At 42.6% G+C, this 23,734-nt stretch overlaps 1 protein-coding gene across 4 annotated transcripts in view; it reads left to right on the top strand.

Moving 5' to 3' along the window:
* The window catches only part of SEC16B (SEC16 homolog B, endoplasmic reticulum export factor), a 94,996-nt gene that overhangs the window by 46,240 nt on the left and 25,022 nt on the right, over nt 1-23,734 (top strand). For 2 of the 4 annotated variants that reach the window (XM_057302016.2, XM_063598374.1), the window contains exons 2-11: nt 9,477-9,830; nt 11,505-11,617; nt 12,357-12,477; nt 13,245-13,353; nt 15,822-15,966; nt 16,614-16,765; nt 17,153-17,214; nt 18,581-18,716; nt 19,194-19,424; nt 23,182-23,279. In XM_057302016.2, coding sequence (XP_057157999.1) covers nt 9,535-9,830; nt 11,505-11,617; nt 12,357-12,477; nt 13,245-13,353; nt 15,822-15,966; nt 16,614-16,765; nt 17,153-17,214; nt 18,581-18,716; nt 19,194-19,424; nt 23,182-23,279 — 1,463 coding nt within the window. In that variant the 5' untranslated portion in view covers nt 9,477-9,534. Of the gene's footprint in view, nt 1-4,205; nt 4,323-6,049; nt 6,122-9,476; nt 9,831-11,504; nt 11,618-12,356; nt 12,478-13,244; nt 13,354-15,821; nt 15,967-16,613; nt 16,766-17,152; nt 17,215-18,580; nt 18,717-19,193; nt 19,429-23,181; nt 23,280-23,734 lie in introns of all 4 variants that reach the window. The other 2 variants (XM_055111158.1, XM_063598373.1) reach the window with 2 other exon arrangements.

Below are 23,734 nucleotides of genomic sequence, written 5' to 3' on the forward strand. Positions count from 1 at the left end.
CTACCCATCTCAGGTAAACTGAGAGTGTCACTAGCCCCCTAGGTACCTTCTAGTGTCTTATATAATATGATATTTTTTATCCAGCAATAGAGAGTAGTTGAAGTTCTATGACTGTAAATGACAGAGCCGTGTGTGCATGAGGGCCTTGGCTTGAGTCTGTCTGGCTTAGACACTGCTTCACCTGCAGGGATGGAGACTTTCCACAGATCCTTTCCAGCTCATTGGTTTTGTGTATCTGAATGTCTGCTTCTGTTTAGAGTGCATCTCTCAAAATTTTCCAACAAATGGCAGGGAGTGACTTCTGGGGGTACAGAGTATGTGTGTGTGAATGTGTGTGTATGTGTATCTGTCCCATTGCACATGTAAAGTTTCTTTGAAGTATCATGCTTCATCTTAAAAATTAAGGCAAATTTGAATTTCATTCCAAAACATTTGTATTTGTTTTAAATTAAGATACTATTAAAATTGTTTAGAAAAGAAAATTGATGAGTATCCGTGGCATCCTGCATTGTTCCTGAAACAACAAGTACTCCAGTGTGAGAAGCACTGGGCTGCATTTTCTTAAAGTTTCTAATTTTGTTGTTTTCACCTTAGCCCATTATTTTTTCCTGTGTTGTTGTATGACACATTTTCTCTATTTCTTCTTGATCTCATGGCTCAATGGGGGCATTGGATTAAGTGTCAAGGAGAAATTGTAGATTTCACAGCAGTGATGAGTAATCAGTTAATCCCTTACTGATGACTTGTGCAGAATACTTCTTAGGCAATTTATGGTATTTCCAGGGAAATAATAACTGTTAACATTTATCATGCATTTTGTGATTTGCCAAACACTTTGTAGGGTTTTAATCTAATTTTACCCTTATAATAACTCTGTGAGGTAGGAGGTTCTATTATTATCCCTATTTTACAGATGAAGAAAAGGAGATGCAGAGTAATTTGCCCAAGTTCACACAACCAGCATAGTAGGGCTGGGATTCACACCTGGACAACTTTATTCCAGGACCACCAAGTTGTCTTGCTCCTTTGGGGAATTTACATCCTATCGACCTGCAGCTGAGAGAACATTCCAAGAATATTCCAGTCCTACTTCACTTAGTGGGTTTATGAGTCACCTCTGCCTGCTGGAGCTTGACATGGGGTCAGAAGTCACAGCAGCATCCATCTGCCACCCACTGTTCTTGATTCAGGGGGCATCAATCAAACAGGAGGGGTGAAGAGAGGAGGAGGTTGGGCCACCTCTGCCAGCCTAGGGCTAATAAGGAAGCATAGAGTCATTCTTCTTGAATGATAGACTGCCTCTCCAGCTCTTGGCAGCAGAGGTTGATGCAGAGCAGGCAGGTTTGCAGGCAGCTACGTAGGTGGCATTTGAAGGAGTCCTTTGTGGGTGCAACCACAGGGTGCCTTGGTCCTGTAGGAAGCCTGCATTGTGCCTAAACCTTCACTCCTAAGGTTGTGGTAAGAGTAACAATCCCAGGACTGGCACTGGTAGCTTATGGCACCTGTGCCAGGCTAATTGTCTCTGGCACAGGCACCATCTTTTCTTGGCACACTCCCTCCTAATAACTAGAACAGCTGAGCAGCACAGGATGCTCTGCATCTTGTCTGCCACCCAGCTCACCTGAAGCAAGGGGCTGGAGTCTTGGTGGCCAACACTGGCTGAGGCCATGAGAGTTCCATATCCCAAGACTGTTTCCAGGGGGTAGCTTAGTTGGAGTCAAGAGACTGCTGTGCACTAAACCGTCACTCCCTGATTCATTCTTGGAGTCAGAAATATGAGATGCTTGCTGACTAAAAAGAGCCACAATGCATCAGATGTTGCTGGAAATACATGTGTGGCCATTATCTCATCATTCCCACTTTGATTAAGAATTTTTTAAAAATTATTGTAATGTAATGTTTTTCTTTCACTGTCTTGTTGGAGTGGGTCTCTTAAGATTAGCTAGGGACTTCATTTTAATAAAGTATGCAGATAATTTGTGTCTGTTTGTGTCTCATTTATATCCCACACAGCAGCCCTTTATCCACACTTAGGTCAGCCCCCTAAACTCACTGCCTCAGCCTTCTCTTTTACTTTCTCTGGAAACTCTCTTTCAATATTTAATTCTATACTCAGGCTATGAAAACTATTGGGTACAGTCATACAGTATAAGCTGTTGCTGGTATACATTTAAGGTGTCCATTCATTTATAAATAAAATTTTATCGAGCTCTTGTCATATGCCAGGCACTGTGCAAGGCACTGCGAATATTGCATGGAACAAAGCACAGAAGGCTGACATCCCCGTGGAGCTTGAAGTCAGCCTAGGTGTTCAATAACAGCTGCATTTCCAGCCCACTTGTTACTCTGAGCACACGTTCTTAGTTAAAGCCCACTCCTATATTCCACACTGGCCATTCCAAACCGTCATAATGTTTCTCAAGTCTCTTACCAAATTCTCACCCTAGAGGTGGCCAGTAGAACTTGGCATTCTACTCCACAGGGAATTCTTGGTTTCTGTCCCCTTATGTTCAAACTTATCTCCACCTATGCCCATCTTCACCTCTTTTTCCCTGATTTAGAGGAACAGGTGCCCTTCCTCGGCTAGGTTTAACTTTTGTTCCTGTGCTCTGGATCCCATGTGATGCATTTTCTCTGAGATTTGTTTCTTCAGTAATTGTGTATTTCCAGTCTCTTCATATGAATCAGCAGAAACCCTCTCTTGTCTAGTCCACCCTAAACCAATTCTTCAAATCCGAGTGCCTCATGGTAGCCCCAACCCTTTTCTTCACATCTAGGGTTCTGGAAAGAGTAATTTTACTTGCTGCCTCCTCTTCCTTAATTTCCATGTGCTGTAGAAGTGATTTCTATGTCTAATCCCTCACTCCCTTGACCATGGCCCTACTGAAATTGTTCCTGTTAAGATCATCAAACCTCTTAATTGTCAAATCCAGTGATCCAGAGAACACATTTTTACTTGTTGTCTTTCTCAATATTCCTCCTAGGTTTGGCATTGTTGACCACTGTCCTGCTTTTGAAGCCATCACCTCTGGCTTCTGGGACACCATCCTCTTCTGGTTATCTGCCCATCTTTCTGGCACCTCCATGTTGTCTTTCATAGGCTCCTCTTTCTGTGTTCAGTTCTTCTATGTCCACCTCAGAGCTCCTTCCTCAGACTTGTCTTCTAAGCATTTCTTCAGTGATCCTATCTGTATCTGTGGCTTCAACCACCACATCTCTCCTCCGTCCTTTCTCTTGAGCTCATTACAGTGAACTACTTATTGACCATACTCACCTCTGTGTCCCACAGGCCCCTCACATTCAGCATGTGCAAAACTGAACACATCATCTTCCCCACCAAACTTGCTCCTCTTCTAAGATTATTAGCCAAAATAAAAAAAAAGGTAGCGTGATCTCATCTCCACAGCCTGAAAACTTGGATCATCCTTGACTTCTCCTTCTCCCTCATCTTCTACAGTCAACAGACCATCAATGCATGTTGATTATATTTTATAAACATATATATATATATATGTATTCTATATGTCCCTTCTCCTCCAGTGTCTCCACAGCTGCTCTCGTTCAGGCATTCATCTGTCCTGCTTGATTTATGGAATAGCCTTGAACAGCACACCTACCATTTCCAGTCTCCTGCTTTCCGCTATGCTTCTTCCATTAGAAAAATCAGTGATATATCCATTAGAATGATGGTTACATTGTATTACTATTGCATTGTACTGTGACTCATTGTATTATGATACAATGTCTACTGCTCTACTGAATTGAGAGCTTCTTTGGGGCAGGTATTGCATGTTATTTATCTTTGTATCCCCAGTGCATGTGATAATGATGGGCATATAGTAGGTGTTCAATAAACACTTGTTCAGTGTACAAACGACTCAACCTCTATCAAGAAAAGCAGACTGAGCACAGTTAATCAATCTTGGAAGTTTTGAGCACTGTCCCATTTTAGCAGCTTGAATGCCTAATTAGTAACTGATGTGACAATAACACATTTGATGGTTGAACTAACACTATTGATTAAAAATAATGTCAGTTAATTTTGCCTTTTAAAATAATATACATTTATTGTAGAAAAGTTAGAAAATATGGATAAGCAAGAGGAAGAAAATAAAATCATCCACCATTCCATTACCTGGTGGATAACTACTGATAACACGTTGATGTAGATCTTCTCAACTTGTTTTCTAAATTTTTACTTTCAGTAAAGGATTAGGATGAAGCCTGAGGGATGTCTTAAATGCTGAGCTGCCCTTTGCAAGAGTAACCAGTCATTAAATCACAGTGCTCAAGGATTCCTGGCAAACCTGACCTAGATCTAGGTGGGTGTTCACATCCATCAGCACTAATCCGGTGGCTAAACATTAGCAGCATCATTAACAGTGATAATACTTTTGCTAGACAGGTGTCAAACTAGGGTAGTGTCTTAGTCAGTTTGGGCTACTGTAACAGAAAACCATAGACTAGGGCTTAAACAACAGAAATTTATTTCTCACCCTTCTGGAGGCTGGGAAGTCCAAGATCAAGATTCCAGCAGATCTGGTGTCTGGTGAGGGCCACTTCCTGGTTTGCAGATGGCCATCTTTTGGTTGTATTCTTACACACCAGAGAGCAGAGAGAGAGAGAGGAGAAGCAAACCCTCTTGTGTCTTTTTATAAGGGAACTAATTCCATTGACAAGGCTCCACTCTCATGCCCTAATTACTTCTTGGAGGCCTACCTCCTAATACCATCACATTGGGAGTTAGGTTTTCAACATATTAATTTTGGGAGGAAACAGACATTCAGTTCACAGTAGGCAGTTACTCTTGTTTGAAGCTAGACCCTAGACAGTGCTGTCCGGCATTTGGAAAGGAGGGTGGAGACTGGGAAAGGAAATTCACATAAATTAGTAAACTTCTAGGACTCCAATCCTGGTGCATAGTTGGGATGCAGAGCAGGAATCAAGTATGAGGACAGAGCACTTGGGGCAGGATGATGTGAAGACTGTAGCCATTTGGGCATGAGGGAGCCTACTGGATTATCCAAGAACACTGCAGCCAGGACTTGGGGTGGCAAGACTCATTCTGGTCCACCTCCTGGTGGGGATTGAGCGCCTAATGTATTGTCAAGCTGGGTCAATTTGGTTTAGAAATCAGGAAGAATTGAGCTGCCAGCTTGAAAGACTTAGTAATTGTAGTTATGTGGGGCTGGGAAGGTAGGAAATGATAAATCCTAAACCCTTTGGAGTGGTGAGATCCCACCACAATCTATTTAATTTTGTGACCCATATAACTGTTGTATGCCATATGTCTATATAGAATAATTAAAGCTAATTAGAATTAATTTTGGTTGGTGAGTGTTTGAAGAGTTTCATAATAACTCTAGAGATAATTAGAGATACTTTGAGATGTCACAAAATAAGCATTTAGAATAATTTGACTAGACGTTTAAGCCAGGGTTGTGCAATGAAGGCTAGTAACAGAATGACAATTCTATAATTGCAAGAACGCTGAATCAGGAAGTAAGAGTTTGGGGTTAAAATCAGTATGCTGCTAAACAGGTTCTCTGAAATAAACCAACAACCCACCAACAACCTTGCTTTGTAGCATTTGCCAATTTCTGTGGTGTAAATACTCCCACCATGGTGGATTTCAAGTTTTCCATGGTTTAACAACTGGCTCACACAATTCCTGAATATTTAATAATCAGCTCTTACTAACCTTGCACTGGTGTGCAAGGCAGCTAGAGCACACCAGTGTAATTTTCACTGAACTTCTAGGTAACTTTGTGATCTTGGGTAAATCATTTCACTTGTTTGGATCTTGGTTTTATCATCAAAAAAGCATAGTTGCTAAAATAACCTCTAAGGTCCTTTTCAAAGTTAACATTCCCATAATGCAGCTGGTGTTACAGGGCAAGACTAATGTCACATTATATGCCAAAAGAGTGACATCAAGAACTTTTATGAATGTTGTTGTGATATATCAGAACATATAATTTGATATCACGTCAGTGTAATCATCACCCACATTCTGATTCCTGCTGTTAATGCGCATGTCCTTCTCTAGTTCCTCTTCCCAGAAGGATTAAAAACAACAGTGCAGCCATTAGAGAGCCAAACTTCACAGCCCAAGAGTGAGGTAAGAAACCATTAGTGGCTAGGCATGGTGGCTTACGCCTGTAATCCCAGCACTTTGGGAGGCTCAGGCAGGTGGATCACAAGGTCAGGAGTTTGAGACCAGCCTGGCCAACATGATGAAACCGCTTCTTTACTAAAAATACAAAAATTAGCCAGGGGTGGTGGCACGCACCTGTAATCCCAGCTACTCGGGAGGCTGAGGCAGGAGAATTGCTTGAACCTGGGAGGTAGAGGTTGCAGTGAGCTGAGATTGTACCATTAAACTCCATCTCTGGGCGACAGAGAAAGACTCTGTCTTGGAAAAAAAAAAAAAAAAGAAACCATTAGCTACAGTCAGAGAATTCTAGGCTCAGTTGCTGGGTTCTAGAGTCAGCTGAGGGGCTGAGAGAAAATCTTGTAGCTTAGGTACATGACCCTATATGACCATGAGACCCAAGAGGGGTGGTTTTCCCTGGACTAGTAAGGACAGACATGAGAGAGTAATTTATGTCATTTATATTTATGTGTGTCAAATCCTGGCCCTTAATAGGAACACAGTAAGCATTTGTTGAGAGAAAGAATAAACCATTTGGGATTTTTTAAAAGAGCAAATTCAGAATTTTAAAACATTAATTCAGAAGTAGTCATGTGCTTTTCTGCGTTTACCTTAATAATGCAGAAAAAATGTATATTTCAAGTGCGAGAAACTACTTTCTTGTTATAATGGAAAACTTTTTAGTGCCTTCAGTTCAATACTGGGGATATAAATCTGCCTTCCAGCTAGATGACAGAATTTATTACATAACCAGAACCCAGTGGTGAGAAATATACATAAGAAAAACCCACACTGGGCAAACCAGGTGTTTACTCCCACCAGTGAGCGTGTCCCCTTCCCCATGTGCCTCAACCAGTGGAATTAACTTGTCTCTTTAGAAAGGAAAAGATAATATTGATCTGCAGGGCATACTTACGTATATATCATGTGCTGCTTTACCAACATTTCAGCCTCGTAATGACCCTCATAAGCTAAGCATTGCCATTCCCATTTTAAAGAAAAAGAAACTGAAACTCAGAGAGGTTAAGTAACAGAACCAGCTAGTGGTAGAGCCCCGAGTTAACACCCCAAAGGTGGTGCTTTTCTCGCCAGACCAGGCTGCCTTGGGGCTTCTGGACTTCCTCTTCCTGATGTCTCTCTTCCGTGATTGCTATGGGAATTTGGATGATTTCTCATGTGAGTGAACCTGGCTCAGCCCATGCTCAGGCAAACAGAAGCGCCAGTCTCTGACAGGGTTCTGAGCAAATTCGTCAAGTCAGGCGGGTCCTGGGCTGCGGTATCTGGGCTGTACTTTGCCCTAATGAATCAGCTCCATGGAGGTTGGGCAGTTGCAAAGGTAACTGACATGATGTAGATCTGAGGGCCTGGGGAGTCTTGGTAGATGTGGCACCTGGACTTTGACAGTCTCCAAGAGGAGAGGAGGCACTCTTGGGCCAGGTCCCTGGAGCAGCGCTGAAGGAAGGTGGGAAGCCATCAGAGCAGGTGTGTGGGAACACTCGCTCCCTTCTTTCCCCTCTTTGAGCTGGACGTGCTGTGCCGTCAGATTAGGAAAGGCAAGATTGCCTTTACTGGGGCTAGGAAAGGTCATCTACATGAATGTGTGAGTCTGATTTGTCATCATAGATGTAATTCCTTCATTTTGAGAATCGAAGGTGTTATTTATTTGGTGTCCTTAATCTGAGGACTGATTTGCTGGAGTTGATGTCTCTTGGCAGCAAAATGATGTGATTTCAGTGGAAAGAGTGGGTGTTGCACCTTTGCAGTTGGGAAAGGGCTGCCTAATGAGACTATCTGGGGACAAGGAGAAAGCAGGTTTCTTCTCATTCTGCTTACTTGGTCCAAATGGTTTTGAGTTCCACCAGCCTTCAGAAAAGGCTCATGTGCCCTTCCCTGTGTTTGGGACATTTGGCCTTTCCTGGGATTTGCTGGCAAAGGCTGTCATTGCACCTGGCTTTTTCAAGGGAGTGAGATGATATGGGAAGGAAGCCAGAGGTTCCCCTGAGTTGTGAGTGACCTTGAGGTGGGAGGCCCCCTTCGCACCTTGTTCTTCTTGTGTGTTCTGCTGTCTCATAGCTCTTGGCTCATAGCTGTCGACCTCGGCTCCCTGGTGTTTGAGCAGAGTGACGTCTCAATTTCAACACCCACCCTTTTGACCTTTTGTTCTGATATGAATTTTTATATGAGGCTGGGACCTTCAGTAGTGGAAACAAGTTAACTGATTTGATCAGAATCTTGCAACCTAAAACAGTTCCTAAGGAAGAAAAAAATCGAGGCTGACCTAGCCTGTGGTTGCTCCTGACACAAGGAATCCCTGAGCAAGAGTAAGATCTGAGGCGTGCTTTCCTTTTGTGGGTGCAACCCCTGTCCCCCGCTACCCCATGCAATGGGCAGAGGAACCTGGAAGGTAATCAGTCCTTGGAGCAATTTCCCTTTTTCAGGATTACGTGGGGGAAAATTAGTTTGATGCTAGGGAGACTTTCAGCATTCAAAATCTCCAGCCAGGAAGAATCCTGAGATATGGCCTTCTATTTTCTTATGAAAACAATCCCAAATTTGCCTCTTGTTGGCTCCTCTGGAGGAGGAGCAGGTATGACCATATTATATAGATTCTAGTTCTTTGAGGGGGTTAATGTAAGGATTCAGAAAAGGTGCTTCTTGAAAAGGTCAGTCTAAATTTCTTTTTGTTTAATAAACATCTTCAGCCACTCATACTACCCTAATCTTTATCCTAACACTGCTATTTATTGAGCATTTTAACATGTTAGGTAACATGTTACACACTTCACATAGGTTATCTTTAACTCTGTCAATAACCTTGCAAGGTAGTCATTACAGTCTCCATTTCATGGGTAAGGAAATTGAGGCTTGAAAAAATGAACTAGCTAGTTAAGTGGCAGAGTTAGGATTTGAACTCTGATCTAGCTCTCTACAAGACCCGCTCTGTTTATGATACCACAGGGCCTCCGCTGTAAGTGTTAAATAAACACTTGCTGGGGGAATATGTGAAGAAACATCAACTGGGATTCCTTGATAGCATTTTTAGCTGTACCTATTACTGTTATCTGTCTCCCTTGCCTCCCCCATCTGTCATTGTTCCACATGTACTTTTTAATTTTTTAAGCAATATTAATATAATTGTCTAGTCTGTTATTTGCTTCATGTATCTGAGATTGTTTCTCAGATTTCTCTGTATCCGTGACCATATGGTTTGTTTTAGATATATTTCGAGGACCATAGCTGCTCTTTTCACAAAACCTAATCAACCACTATGTTTGGATATAGGCTTCAAGTGATGATTTTTTCCTTTTTCTTTTGTCTGCAGGAAGATAAAATAACTGCACAACTTACTCAAAACCCAGGACAAATTCAGAGAGTCAAGGATGGAACTTTGGGCTCCCCAGAGGCTGCCCCAGACACGAGGGAAGGCCACAGCACCCTCAAAGGATCCAGACCGAGGGTTTCGGAGAGATGGACATCATTGGCCTGTCCCTCACTCTTGGCACAATGGAGAGAGGTTTCACCAATGGCAAGACAACCGTGGGAGCCCCCAGCCACAACAGGAGCCCAGGGCAGACCATCAGCAGCCCCATTATGCATCCAGGCCAGGGGACTGGCATCAGCCTGTGTCCGGAGTTGACTATTACGAAGGTGGTTATCCCAATCAGTTGTATTCAAGGTATGGCTTTAGGGCTTGGAATGAATGCAACTCTCCTAAATGCATATGAATAGGTTGTTCTTTTCCTTCTTCCTTTTCCTTTTATTTTTCTCCCTCTTTTTTCTTTTTCCTTCTCTACCTTACTACGTGGCTTTAGCTAAATCCTGTCCTCTCCCAAATTTGTTTTTGATGACTGAAGATAGTATTTCTCTCCTGTTTTTCCCCTAGTGGAGCTTCTTAAAGAAGCCATCACAAATGCCACTGGGTATGGGGGCTTGGGGAGGCAGTGTCAAGGGTAGAAAAAGTGGTGAAATTCAAGACAGCAGATGGAACCCTCTTGCTCTGGGATTGCAAAAGGTCATTTATGTAGACTATGGAAAAGCTTTTCTTGGAGATCCCTATAAGGAGTTCCTCATTGTCATTGGACCACTCTACCTTGGGATTAGCATGACACTACCAGCACCAAGAAGAGTCCTAGTGCCTACGACAGTACCCGGAATGGAACAGGCATACCAATAATCTGTATTGAATGAATGGGAACTTAAAAAAAATTGACCTCAGGGAAAGCAGATAGAAACCTGCAGGCTCCAAGTTCAGAAGGAAGAGGTTGCAGTGAGGTCATTCTATCCAGGTTGGAGAATCTGGAATTCCTGCTTCCCTGGTCTGTAAGCACTGGACTTAATATTTCATGGAATATTGGAAGCCATCTATGTTCTACTTCAGCTTTTCCAGTTGGGGTGATATTTACCTGCTTACAGATTCAGGGTTGAAATTATGACAATTATTATAAAGAAATTTATGCCTAAGAAATACTAAAGAATTGCTAATTGGGCCAGGCTCCTGGATCACGCCTGTAATCCCAGCACTTTGGGAGGCCAAGGCAGGCAGATCATCTGAGGTTGGGAGTTCGAGACCAGCCTGGTCAACATGGTGTAACCCTGCCTCTACTAAAAATACAAAACAAAACAAAAAAATTAGCTGGGCGTGGTGGTGCACGCCTGTAATCCCAGCTACCTGGGTAGAGACGGGAGAATCACTTGAACCCGGGAGATGGAGGTTGCAGTGAGCCAAGATCACGCCACTGCACTCCAGCCTGGGTGACAGAGTGAGGCTCTGTCTCAAAAAAAATTATTAATTGATAAAAACATTAATATTATGATGTTCCTCTCCCCAGTCTTTTTGGATTTTTGAATTCTCAAAGAGAGGCATGTTCAGGACAGAGGCAATAAAAGTAATCAGACTTAAGATAGTCCAGTTTGACTTTTAAGTCTCAACTCCATCTGGGATAAGCATGGAAATGACAGTGGTGTATTGGAGACTTAACACAGTCATCTCAGGAAGTGGTTTTCTCAGATAATATCAGGATGGAGTTTTCTAAGATAATATGTATGTATTTGGGGAGTGAGAGTTTTACTACAAAATAAAAGAGTTTTAAATAAAAAAGAGGTTTTTAGAAAAAGAGTTTTAAGTAAAAAAAATTGTACTATAAAAATTCTACTCTTGTGGTGCAACAAAGGCCTGACTCCTGCTTTGCTTCTGTTTACAGGATCTAGAATTAACCGTGGCTTTCAAGCAGATTCTAGGCTGGGGTCACAACTCTGTCCTCTGAACCTGTTTAGTTTGTCAAGTTCTCCATTGGTTTCTGTCTTTACTACCCTTGTCCTCAACTGACCAGTCTTCTTTGTGATATTTTAGGCCAGGTTATGAGAATTCATATCAGAGCTATCAGTCTCCCACAATGAGGGAAGAATATGCTTATGGAAGTTATTACTATCATGGACACCCACAGTGGCTGCAGGAAGAAAGAGGTATGGAAAAGTCTCCAAGAAGCCTCTGGGATTTGGGGATGGGGCAGCTGGTCTGAGAGGCAGGGGAGAGACCAAAGGAGCCATGTTCAGACCCTCACCTTGGGCATCCTTTCTTGGCCAGACAAGACCATAGCAGAAACACTCCTCCTAGATGTCCTGAGAAGAGATATAAAGGGGTTGTTTTCCTTTGTATGCATAGATGATGGTACTGTTACTAGCACTATGGGTAGTTTGTACTTCATCCATGTTTTTTCTCCTACTTTGCCTTACAGCCAAGATTATATAGTCTTTGACTAAGTAACAGTGAAGTCAGTTCTTAAGGACATCTGCTGGGCTATAGTAAGAGTGTATCACTTCACCCTGAGGACAGCAGATATGCACCCAAATGAGTGTTCTACCGTATGCTAATAGGTATAGGGTGTGTCTTAATGGCAGCGTCTGAACTGCTAGGAAAGATAAATCTGTTTCAGCATTGAACACACACACACACACACACAAACACACACCAATCCCCATCGTTGTGCGGTTGTATAGATCCATGCTAATTAGTTCAGAGGGGACTGAGAGGCGTCCTGTGGACTTTCTTTATTAGCTCTCACCTATCTATTTTTTCAATTTGGAAAATATGTTTTTAGATCTACTGTGCTCCAGGAGCTCCTCACAGCTCACTAATATCTTTCTAAGAACTTTCAGAAACAGGAAGTGACCTGTCTTGATTTTGTTTTCTCTGAGGGTGCAGTGCCAAGGCAACAGAGTCCTTATATCTGGCATGAAGATTACCGAGAGCAAAAGTACCTTGATGAACATCATTATGAAAACCAGCACAGTCCATTTGGAACAAATAGTGAGACCTACTTCCAGTAAGTGTGAAAGGAGAGGCCAGTTTGACATGATGTTGTCAAACTCGGACTATGTCGGGCAAATCTTCTGGCGTCTGATGCTGCCGTCTCACCTCCAGAAGCCCATGTACCTTTGTTGTAGCCACAGGGATATGGGAGTATCCCAGGATGGGCCTGGCCAGCTGTTAATATGGACCCTGGGAAGGGAGGTTCTTATCACTGACAGTCTGTTCCCAAAGCTGGGCGAGTCTGAGTCCTGTGAGGTTCCTTGAGGTCTGTCCTAAAAGAGGACTTTAATTCTGTGTTGGCCTTAGAACAGATATGGCCTAGCAAAAGTTCTCATGATTAGGTCATGAAAACTTACCTGGCGCTGGGGTGCTTTTCCTCAGCCTATGCCTGAGCCCTGAGAATGGGCCATCTCCCTGTGGTAAGACAAGACAGGGAAGAGAGTTTTGCTCAAGCATCTGTCCTGGTGCTTGCTGCTGTGGAATTCACCAACCTAAACACTCTGATGTAAGTCATTCCAGAATGTCAGGCTGTAGAGACCAACCCTTCTCATCAGGGCCTGAGGCCACTTCCAGCCACTGAGCTGTGGAACTCAAGCACTCCTGTTTTTCTGGGATTAGTAGATTGAGGTGGTGAGTGGGAGGAAAATGCTTTCTCCTATGGCACCCAGGCTGACATGGCACCTGCCCACGCTTTGGAGCAGGTCAGCTTCCGGCGGAGAGTGCCTCAGCCTTGCTGGCTTGCCCAGGACCCCGCTCACTGCTCCTGTCATTTTGCTGCAGATCTAACAGTAGGAACCCTTGTAAAGACAGCCCTGCTTCCAACTCTGGACAGGAGTGGCCGGGGGAGCTGTTTCCAGGGAGCCTGCTTGCTGAGGCCCAGAAAAATAAGGTAACCTAAAGTGATGTGGGGGCTGGAGACTGTGGCCCTGTGTCGCAGCTGACACTGTCAGCAGTGGCAGAACAGGGCCCTTGGGGATGGATGTCCAGTGGCCAGCTGTCTGGAGGACCCATTCCTCCCCTTTTGGCAGAACCTCCGCCCATGGCTTCCTTTTTTCCCTCCTTACTGCCTCAGTCTTAGGCATCCGAGGCCCTGAACTGAACTCCTTTGCATTTTTATCAAATTGACAGGATCAAGAAATGTCACCTAGCTCACTCCAACATACTGGGAAAGAGAGGACGCTGTCATCAGGTGTTAGGTGTTAGGGACCCCAGGGGACTAGCAATTTGGTTTAATCCAGGAAGTGGGAAATTGCTAGAATCTTTGAATTCAGGTTTGAGAAGCAGGGCTTGAAACCTTTTCTAACTCTTCATTCATCCCTTTCCTCTAAAAATCTTATTGTATGCACCAGCTGGGCCACAAAATGGAGATCTTTTTTAAAATAAACTTTTTATTTTAGGATAATTTTAGATTTGTGGAAAATTTGCAAATATACTACAGAGATGGGTTCTTTTCTTTTGAGACAGAGTCTCACTCTGTTGCCCAGGCTGAAGTGCAGTGGTGCAATCTCGGCTTACTGCCACCTTCACCTCCCGGGTTCAAGCAAATCTCCTGCCTCAGCCTCCCGAGTAGCTGGGATTACAGGTGCATGCCACCATGCCCAGCTAATTTTTGTATTTTTAGTAGAGATGGGGTTTCACCATGTTGGCCAGGCTGGTTTTGAACTCCTGACCTTGTGATCCACCCACCTCGGCCTCCCAAAGTGCTGGGATTACAGGCCTGAGCCACCACGCTCGGCCAGAGATGGGGTCGTAATTTTGAAAGTCTTGTATTAATCTTGTCTCCCTTATTAGGTTTGTATGAGGTCAATTTCTTTTGTATACTTAGTGCTTAATAGAGTAGGGCACATATTATTATGACTAATAGTAACAATACAATGACAGCAGCCATTGTACTGTTGTACAACAATATGTATGTACAACAATACATATGTACAGCACCTTACACTGTACAAAGAGTTTTACTTTTTATTTTATTTAATTTTTTTGAGACAGAGTCGCACTGTGTTGCCCAGGCTGGAGTGCTGTGGCACAATCTCGGCTCACTGCAACCTCCGCCTCCCTGGTTCAAGTGATCCTCCTGCCTCAGCCTTCCTAGTAGCTGGGACTACAGGTGTGCGCCACCACGCCCAGCTAATTTTTGTATTTTTTAGTAGAGACAGGGTTTCACCATGTTGGCCAGGCTGGTCTGGAAATCCTGACCTCAGGTGATCCTCCCGCGTCGGCCTCCCAAAGTGCTGGGATTACAGGTGTGAGCCACTGCGCTTGGCCCAAAGAGCTTTTGAATCCATTATTTTACTTGTATGCACACAAGATGTAAATTCAATGAATTTCTTTCTTTATTTATTTAGAGACAGAGTGTTGCTCTGTCATCCAGGCTGGAGTGTAACAGCATGATCATAGCTCACTGCAGCCTTGAACTCCTGGGCTCAAGTGATCCTTCCACCTCAGCCTCCCAAGTAGCTGGGGCTATAGTTGTGCACCACCATGCCCAGCTAAATTTTTTTATGTTTTGTTTTTTTGTAGAGATGGGGTCTTGCTATGTTGCAATTTGGGGTCTCAAATTCCTGGGCTCAAGTGATCCTCCTGCTCTGGTCTCCCAAAGTGCTGGGATTATAGGTGAGAGCCATCATACCTGGCCCCATGAATTTCTTTACACCTGCATCCAAGGGGAAAGCACAGTACCTGGAGCATAATAGGTGCTCATTAAACAGTTAATGAATGAGGGCCAGGCATGGTGGCTCACGCCTGTAATCCCAGCACTTTGGGAGGCTGAGGTGGGCAGATCATAATGTCAAGAGATCGAGACCATCCTGGCCAACATGGTGAAACCCCATGTCTACTAAAAATACAAAAATCAGCTGGGCGTGGTGGCGTGCCTGTAGTCCCAGCTACTTGGGAGGCTGAGGCAGAAGAATTGCTTGAACCCAGGAGGCAGAGGTTGCAGTGAGCCGAGATCATGCTACTGCACTCCAGCCTGGTGACAGAGTGAGACTCTGTCTCAAAAAAAAAATTGTTTATGAATGAATACATGAATTGCTTGAAGTATATAGGGCAGATATGATTATATCACAGATGAAAGCACTGAGCTCAGAGAGCCTAAGTCACGTGTCCGGGGGCACAGCAGCTGAGTATAAGGCAAAGCTGCGATTTCAATTCAAGGGCCCCTGACCCCAAGGCCTGCACCCTTTCCATTGGGTCATAATATATCCTTTGGCAAATGCCTATCAACTTGATTATCTCTTTTTATCCTTTCAACACATCCACTTTCACCGTATGTATTTTGTTTCTTTGAAGGAACACTTGAGAAGACCAGCTCTCTGAAACTTCTTCCTATGTGTTTTTGTTTTTAACTTTCAGCCATCATTGGCTAGTGAGTTCAACCTTCTCCAGCAGCGTGAGTCTGGTCTCAGCTCCAGCAGCTATGAGCTCAGTCAATACATCAGAGATGCCCCGGAGCGGGATGATCCCCCAGCTTCAGCAGCTTGGAGTCCAGTTCAGGCTGGTGGGTTCTAAAATGATCAGAAGAGTTGATTGAATCTGATGTGGAAGGGCTGGGTGGCAAGTCTCTGGGAAAGTCAGCCTTACGATGGATCATTGTCCACCTCATTTGCTTATGTAGGTCGCCTGGGCAGAGAGGTCAACTTTGGTTCCATTTTCTCTCTTTTTGCTTATAATAGTAATTGCATCATAGCTGATTCCTGGAAGGGAACACTGCCCCTATCCATTATCAGGTTGGGAAAGGAGGCACTCAGTGGTGCTTTTAAGAAAGGGAAGACCAGAGAGAATTAGGAAAAGCAAAAGCAAGATGCAAAGCTTCTTTGCTTTGTCTGGATGTAGGAACTTTGTCATGAGTATAGAGGCCATGAAAGCCAGAGACTCCTTGGCCTCTCAGCATCACTGAGAGTCTGGGCTGAGTGCATTATCATTTGGACTGAATCATCAAGCCCATGCATTGTATTCTGACACCTTCTCAGAGGCTTAAATCTGACTGGAGCAGGGAACATGGGCTTCTTCTAATTACACAACCCACCCAGAATTTTATTTTGGTTCAGGCAGAATCTGGGCAGAAATACATCTGTGGCATATTCCTAAACTAAAGAAAAGCAATGGAAGTAACGCTAACAATGTCCATCTGTGTCTGTTGGTCAGAGGATGTCTCCTCAGCTGGTCCCAAAGCACCCATGAAGTTCTACATCCCTCATGTTCCTGTGAGTTTCGGGCCAGGAGGTCAGCTGGTGCGTGTAGGTCCCAGCTCTCCCACTGACGGGCAAGCAGCCCTTGTTGAACTGCACAGCATGGAGGTAAAGAAGACCCAGTGTCCCTGGAATGCTAGCACACTGCTTACCCAACTACTCCTAACATGCTTACCTTGCTTTCCTGTGCCTGAGCCGGGGCATCTCCAGGAATGGGATGCTCTTGTGGGAAACTGGGCCATGTACCCCCTGGATCAGGAGGGTGCAGGAATGGGTGGGGCTCTTCTCTGAAAGAATTGATGCTACAGTTGTGTTTTTCCTGAGATGTCAATGTCTCATCTTTAGCAACAAAATTCACTTTTTTCTTTCTGCTTTCTCCACAAGGCCTTGAGGCATATCCTAGCCCCACGGCCTTGGGGTCTGATACTAGACTTGACTGAAAGGGGCCTAGGGTGGACACAGTCTTAAACACAAAATCTGATTGTTTTATTCCAGGTTATTCTTAATGATTCCGAAGAGCAAGAGGAGATGAGAAGTTTCTCAGGACCCTTGATTAGGTATAGTGCTGTAAGAGCTGCTGAGTAAGGGCTTTTGAAACCTAGAAAATCTGCCTGCCCAGATCAGCATTTTGGAGATTTGTTCTTGGTTTCCTTGGAAAAAAATATCTGTCCTTGTTGGGGTGGAATTCTCTGTGCTGCAAGATAGAACCAGATGTGGCCTGAGTCATTTTGACAAGCCATTCAATAGTTGAAGGACAGAAAGAAAAATTAGCATGACAGTTTAGAAATCTAAAACCAGTTCCATTATGCGGAGGCTGCATGGTAGGAAGTTTTAGCATTCCGTGTGCTTGATAGATGTTAGTAGAAAAGTGGAGCATCGCCTGGGAAGTCGCTGACAAGTGGATCATAGCAGAAACAATTCTTGTAACAGTGGCTTTTTCCTGGAGAGGTAAATAAGATCGGCAGTGTTCAAGTTACAGAACAGTGTGCAAGTGAGCCCTCTGCAGTACTGAACTAGGACTGCTTTTAAATGTCTAGTTATATTTCTGATAAATGTAACTCAGGGCATCTTTGTTGAGGAGAGAGTCCTTGCTGGATGACAGCCCACGTGGGTCTCAGGCTCAGGCGTCTTACTGACTAGGAATACCATGGTGGACAGGTCAGTTAGCCCTCTCTGAACCTTAGTTTTCCCCTTGACAAATGGTATAACACCTGCTCTCCCTACCCGAGGCTTGTCTATGAGTCTCAAGTCAGATTATGCACATGGAAAGTATCATCACTACTATATAAATGTATTCCTCAAATGGCATTTGACGGTTCCCTCAAGTAAAAATGAGAGTTATCTCTTTCTTACACACAGGTATACAGATATGGGGCAAAAAAGCGAGTTGGGTATTCAAACACTGGGGTACTAAGCCTAACTTGGCTTTGATGTTATTGGATAATCTTGAGCAAATCATAATGCCAATCATATTGATCACTTAATATATGCCACACAATTTTCTAATTCTTTTTTGTATGGAGGTAGGTCCTTTTACTGTCCCTATTTTAGGGGACAAAGCTGAGGCTCAGAGGAGGTAAGAAACTTGTCTAAACAGAGAAGTGGCAGAGCCAGATTTAGATCCAGGGTTGTCTGACTCCAAAGTCTGCTTTTACTTGCTTTCCTGTGCAGTGACTTCAGGTCTCTGAGCCTCTGTTTCTTCATCTATAAAGGGGGTGCATGAGAGAATCTCTGAAATTTCTTCTTGTTCTATAAGAAAATAACTATCCTATAGCTATAGACTCATTACCTTAGCCCTGGCTTGTCAGATTTCTATCTCAACCACAGCCCAGCCAGCACTTGCACACTTAGGAGGAGTCTGGGGTCCGAAACAGGGAAGTGTCTGCCTGCTCACTCTTTGCTCCCTAAATTTTTTCCATGTAGGGAAGATGTACATAAGGTGGATATTATGACGTTTTGCCAGCAGAAAGCAGCTCAGAGCTGCAAATCTGAGACACTGGGGAGCAGAGACTCAGCTCTACTGTGGCAGCTCTTGGTTCTCCTTTGTCGCCAGAATGGGGTAAGTTCTGTTCTGGTGGGAGAGCAGGTGCAGGCTGAAATTTAAGTCTTCATGGGATAGATAAGATTATGTTTATGACATGATTATGAAAAGCAATATTAAAGAAGCCACAAATTGCCCCAAGGGAAAAAATTGCTCAAATGTCAATGCCAGTTTGCTAACGCAGATCTTCCCTGATGATCTTCTTCCTTGGTCTGGGAAAATTGTACAGTTTCTGGGTTATTGCACCAGCCAGATAATATACCTGTGAAATTGTGAATGTTTCTGGTAAGCTTCATGGCTCCTGACAGGCAGAAAATAACCATGATAGTGATGCTGAAGTCTGAAATATAGCAATCTAACAAAGGACTGCCTTATGTTTGCATAATTGGCTTCCCTGTGAAGAAGGCAGGCTCCCTGGTGCCTTCCTTCTCCAGCTGGGGCTGCCAGCCTGAGGACTCATAGGATTCTCCCCAGATGATCCTCTTTGCCTTACAGTCCATGGTGGGGTCTGACATCGCTGAGCTGCTAATGCAAGACTGCAAGAAGCTGGAGAAGTACAAGCGGCAGCCCCCTGTGGCCAACCTCATCAGCCTGACCGATGAGGACTGGCCAGTGCTGAGCTCTGGGACCCCGAACCTGCTCACGGGAGAGATCCCCCCCAGTGTGGAGACACCTGCGCAGATCGTGGAGAAATTCACTAGGCTGCTCTACTATGGAAGGAAGAAGGCAAGTATGCCCTTCCCCCATACTTATTTTGAAAAAGCAATCACCATCCCTCTCCACCACTCACCGCTGCTCAAATTATGTGAATAGTATATACTCATTTCAGGGAGGATGCAAGAAGTTCGGAAAGACAGAACAAAGAAAATGAAAACACCCATAATTCTACCACTAAAAGACAATGAACTATTAAATGAAATAAGCCAGGTACAGAAAGACAAACATCACATGTTCTTACTTATTTGTGGGATCTAAAAATCAAAACAATTGAACTCATGGAGATAGAGAGTAGAAGGATGGTTATCAGAGGCTGGGAAGGGCAGTAGGGGAGGGTGGGAGGGAGGGTGGGAGGGTTAATGGGTGCAAAAAAAAGTTAGAATGAATAAGACTTAGTATTTGATAGCACAAAAGGGGAACTATAGTGCATAATAAATTAATTGTACATTTAAAGATAACTAAAAGAGTATAATTGGGTTGTTTGTAACAAAAAGGATAAAGGCTTGAGGGGATGGATGCCCCATTTATCAGGATATGATTATTATACACTGCATGCCTGTACCAAAATATCTCATATTTTTTACTCCATAAATATATATACCTACTATGTACTCATACAAATTAAAAATAAAAAAGATAATACCTGTTAACATTTTGATACATTTACTTCCAGCATTTTCCCATGCATATATATTAAAAAGAAAATAAAATTGCATATACAGTTGTTTATTTCTCTTTTTAAACTTAAGATGATATGGTAAAATACCCTCATGGCATTATATATACCCCAATAGCACCGTTTAAAAAATAGTTATACAATATTCCATCATATTAATGTATCATATTTTATTTAACTATTCTACTATTATTGAATATTTAGACTATTTATAATTTTGTCAACCACTATAAATTATACCATTTACACGTCTTGTTACATAAGTCTTTGCCTGATCTTTTAAATTTTTTAGGGCAGATTCCTAGAAGTGGAATTATTGGGTATATAAAGGGCATGCACTTTTAAAAGGTTCTTTATATATACACCAAATTAATTTCCAGGAAGTTTGTTTACAAATACTCCTGCTGCTATATCTAAGGCTTCCTATCAATATTGAATATAGATGCTCCATTACTTACAATGTTTACATCCCAATAAACCCATAATTAAATAGAAAATATCGTAAGTTAAAAATGCATTTGATACACCTAACCCGACATCATAACTTAGCCTAGCCTACCTCAAATGTGCTCAGAATGTTTACCATAACCCACAAAATCAGCTAAGCCAGAGTCTGTTTTATAATAAGGTGCTAAATATCTCATATAATTTATTGAATATGCTACTGAAAGTGAAAAACAGAATGGTTGTATGGGCACTTGAAGTACAGTTTCTACCGAATGTGTATTGATTTCACAGCATTGTAAAGTCAAAAACTCATAAAGCAGGGACTGTCTGTACTTTAAACAGATGAAGATTGATTTCTAGCTTAATTTTGAAGTTGAGATTATGCTTTAAAAAATTCATAAAAATTTAAGTATTTGGATAGATAATTAAAATCAATTTGAATCAATTTAATTCAAAAATTAAAATATAAAAAAGATATACTTGGGAAATGATGCTCCCACCCCCTAGTCACCCAGTTTTCCTCTCTGAAATATCCAGAGAAATTTTATGCATATATTGTTATTTTCTCTTTTCTAAAAAATAGCATGCTGTATACCATTTCTGTACCTTCCCTTTTTCATTTTACAAAATACCTCAGAAAACACTCTATATTAGAGTTGCCAAACTTTTTCTATAATTGGACAGATGTAAGAAATGTAAAATGTAAACATTTTACATTTTGCAGGCCATGGGGTCTCTATTACAACTACTCAGCTCTGCCCTTATAGTGTGAAAGCAGCCACAGAAAATATGTAAATGAATGGAGGTGGCCGTGTTTCAGTAAACTTCATTTATGGATATAGAAATTTGAGTTACCATATAATTATTATGCATAATGAAATTAAAAAAAATTTTTTTCCAATCACTTAAAAAGGTAATAACTATTCTGAGGCTATGGCCAGTACCAAAATAGGCAGTGTGCTGGATTTGGCCTTTAGGCCATATTTTGCTGACCTCTGCTCTATAGCCTATATAAATACCTTTCTCATTATTTCTTATGTTGGCATAGTTTTCTACTGATAAATTATAATGCATTTAACTAAACCCCCTATAGCTTGACATTAAGAGTACTTCCAATCTTTTGCAATTACAATGTCGCAATGAATAATCACTGTCATTTTGCCCAGTGTGAGAGAATATATGTAAGATAAATTTCTAGAGGCAGAAGTGTTGGGTCAAAGGATATGGTTTATAATTTTGATAGATATTGACAAATGGCCTTTTAGAGGTTGTGCCAATTCACTCTACCAGCAATGCAAAAGAGTGCCTGTTTTCATACATTCTCACCCCAGTGTGTTTCAAACTCTTTGATAGGTGCCAATCTGAGAAGTGAAAAAATGCTGGGCGTGGTGGCTCACGCCTGTAATCCCAGCACTTTGGGAGGTGGGCGGATCACTTGAGGCCAGGAGTTTGAGACCAGCCTGGGTGACATGGAGAAACCCCGTCTCTACAAAAAATACAAAAATTAGCCAGGCATGATGGCATGGCCTGTAGTCCCAGCTACTTGGGAGGCTGAGGCATGAGAATCACTTAAACCTGGGAAGTGGAGGTTGCAGTGAGCCGAGATCATGCCACTGCACTCCAACCTGGGCAACAGAGAGACACTGTCTCAAAAGAAAAAATTATCAGCTAATTTAAATTTTTTTTGTAGATATGGGGTCTTGCTATGATGCCAGGGCTGGTCTCAAACTCCTGGGCTCAAGTGATCTTCTCCCTCCACCTCCCAAAATGTAGGGATTACAGGTGTGAGCCACCGCACCGGGCCTGCATTTCTCTTATTGAAATGAATACATTCAATTCAATTCAATTCAAAATGCATTCAATGAAGTTGAATATTTTTTAATCTGTGAATTTTTTTGTCATTGATTTTCTGCATTTTTCTATTGAGTCTTTGATCCTCACTTATTGATTTGTTGGAGCTCTTTTTGTTTTTAGGGCTTTCTGTGCAAAATTGTAAGTTTCTGGGGGTCATATTTAGAAAGGCTTTTTCTACTTCAAAATTAATTTATAAAAATGAAGTTGAAGTACTTTTGTGATTCATTTTTACATTTAAATATTTAATTTCTTGTTTTTGTATATGATGCTTTTATTTTTTTAATTGACAAAAATTGTATATATTTGTGGTATACGACATGATATATATGTATATATACACACACACACTGTGGAATGGCTAAATGGAGCTAGTTAACATATGCGTTACCTCACATATTTATCATGTTTTTTCTAATGAGAACACTTAAAATCTCCTCTCTTAGTGATTTTCAAGTGTACTATACATTGGTATTTACTGTAGTCATGATGTTCAAGTGCTATGAAACTTTTGCTAAAGAGATGAGGCTAACTGGCAACCATGTCTGATGGGAAGATGATGGAATAGCACAGTGGATTTTGATAAAGTGAAGGCTGGTGAAGGTGACATCCTAGAGAAAAATACTGTGCTAGCTACAGTCTGCTTCCTGGCTGTTCACATTCTTATATGAGGCTCTAAGAGTTTTCTGGAAGCCTAGCCTCTGCTGCTCAGGATGCAGCAGCGCCTAAGCACAGGAACTTGTGAGTGGAAGGTGGGAAAGGCACTCTTGAATGTGATGTTTTGGTTTTCAGGAAGCCTTGGAGTGGGCCATGAAGAACCACTTGTGGGGTCATGCTTTGTTCCTGTCCAGCAAGATGGACCCATGGACCTACAGCTGGGTCATGAGTGGGTGAGTCAGGACTTAACAAAAGAGGCCAGTGGGGCAGAGAGGCCTCCTCACCAAAGGTGGAGGATGAGGGTATGGAGAAATGTCAGACGCGCTAAGGAGACTCACACTCCAGGGATCTTTCCGTGTTCTCTTTTCTGAGCTGGACATAGCATTTCTCTGTTTTAGACACAGATACATTCTTTCTACCTGCTAAATTGGATAAAAAATTTTAGTACAATTGCCCAGAGTGAGACTTTCCAAAAATTAAGTAGGTTTTTACATTGCAGTAGCCTTCTCTCTTTGGGAGGGGCTGTTCCAGCTAGTTCTGGTAAGGAGGGGTAGTGATCACTTCCTTAGAGCCTTGGGACTGTGGGTCTTTGACGTAAGCAGTTGTCTACTGCTTATTCTTGTGATGAGGTTCTGGATACTGAGAGTAGGGTGGGGGTGTGGGGTAGCAGGGTCGTGAGCTGTGGTAG

This window comes from Pan paniscus, chromosome 1 (assembly GCF_029289425.2).
Source record: "Pan paniscus chromosome 1, NHGRI_mPanPan1-v2.0_pri, whole genome shotgun sequence".
Taxonomy (NCBI): domain Eukaryota; kingdom Metazoa; phylum Chordata; class Mammalia; order Primates; family Hominidae; genus Pan; species Pan paniscus.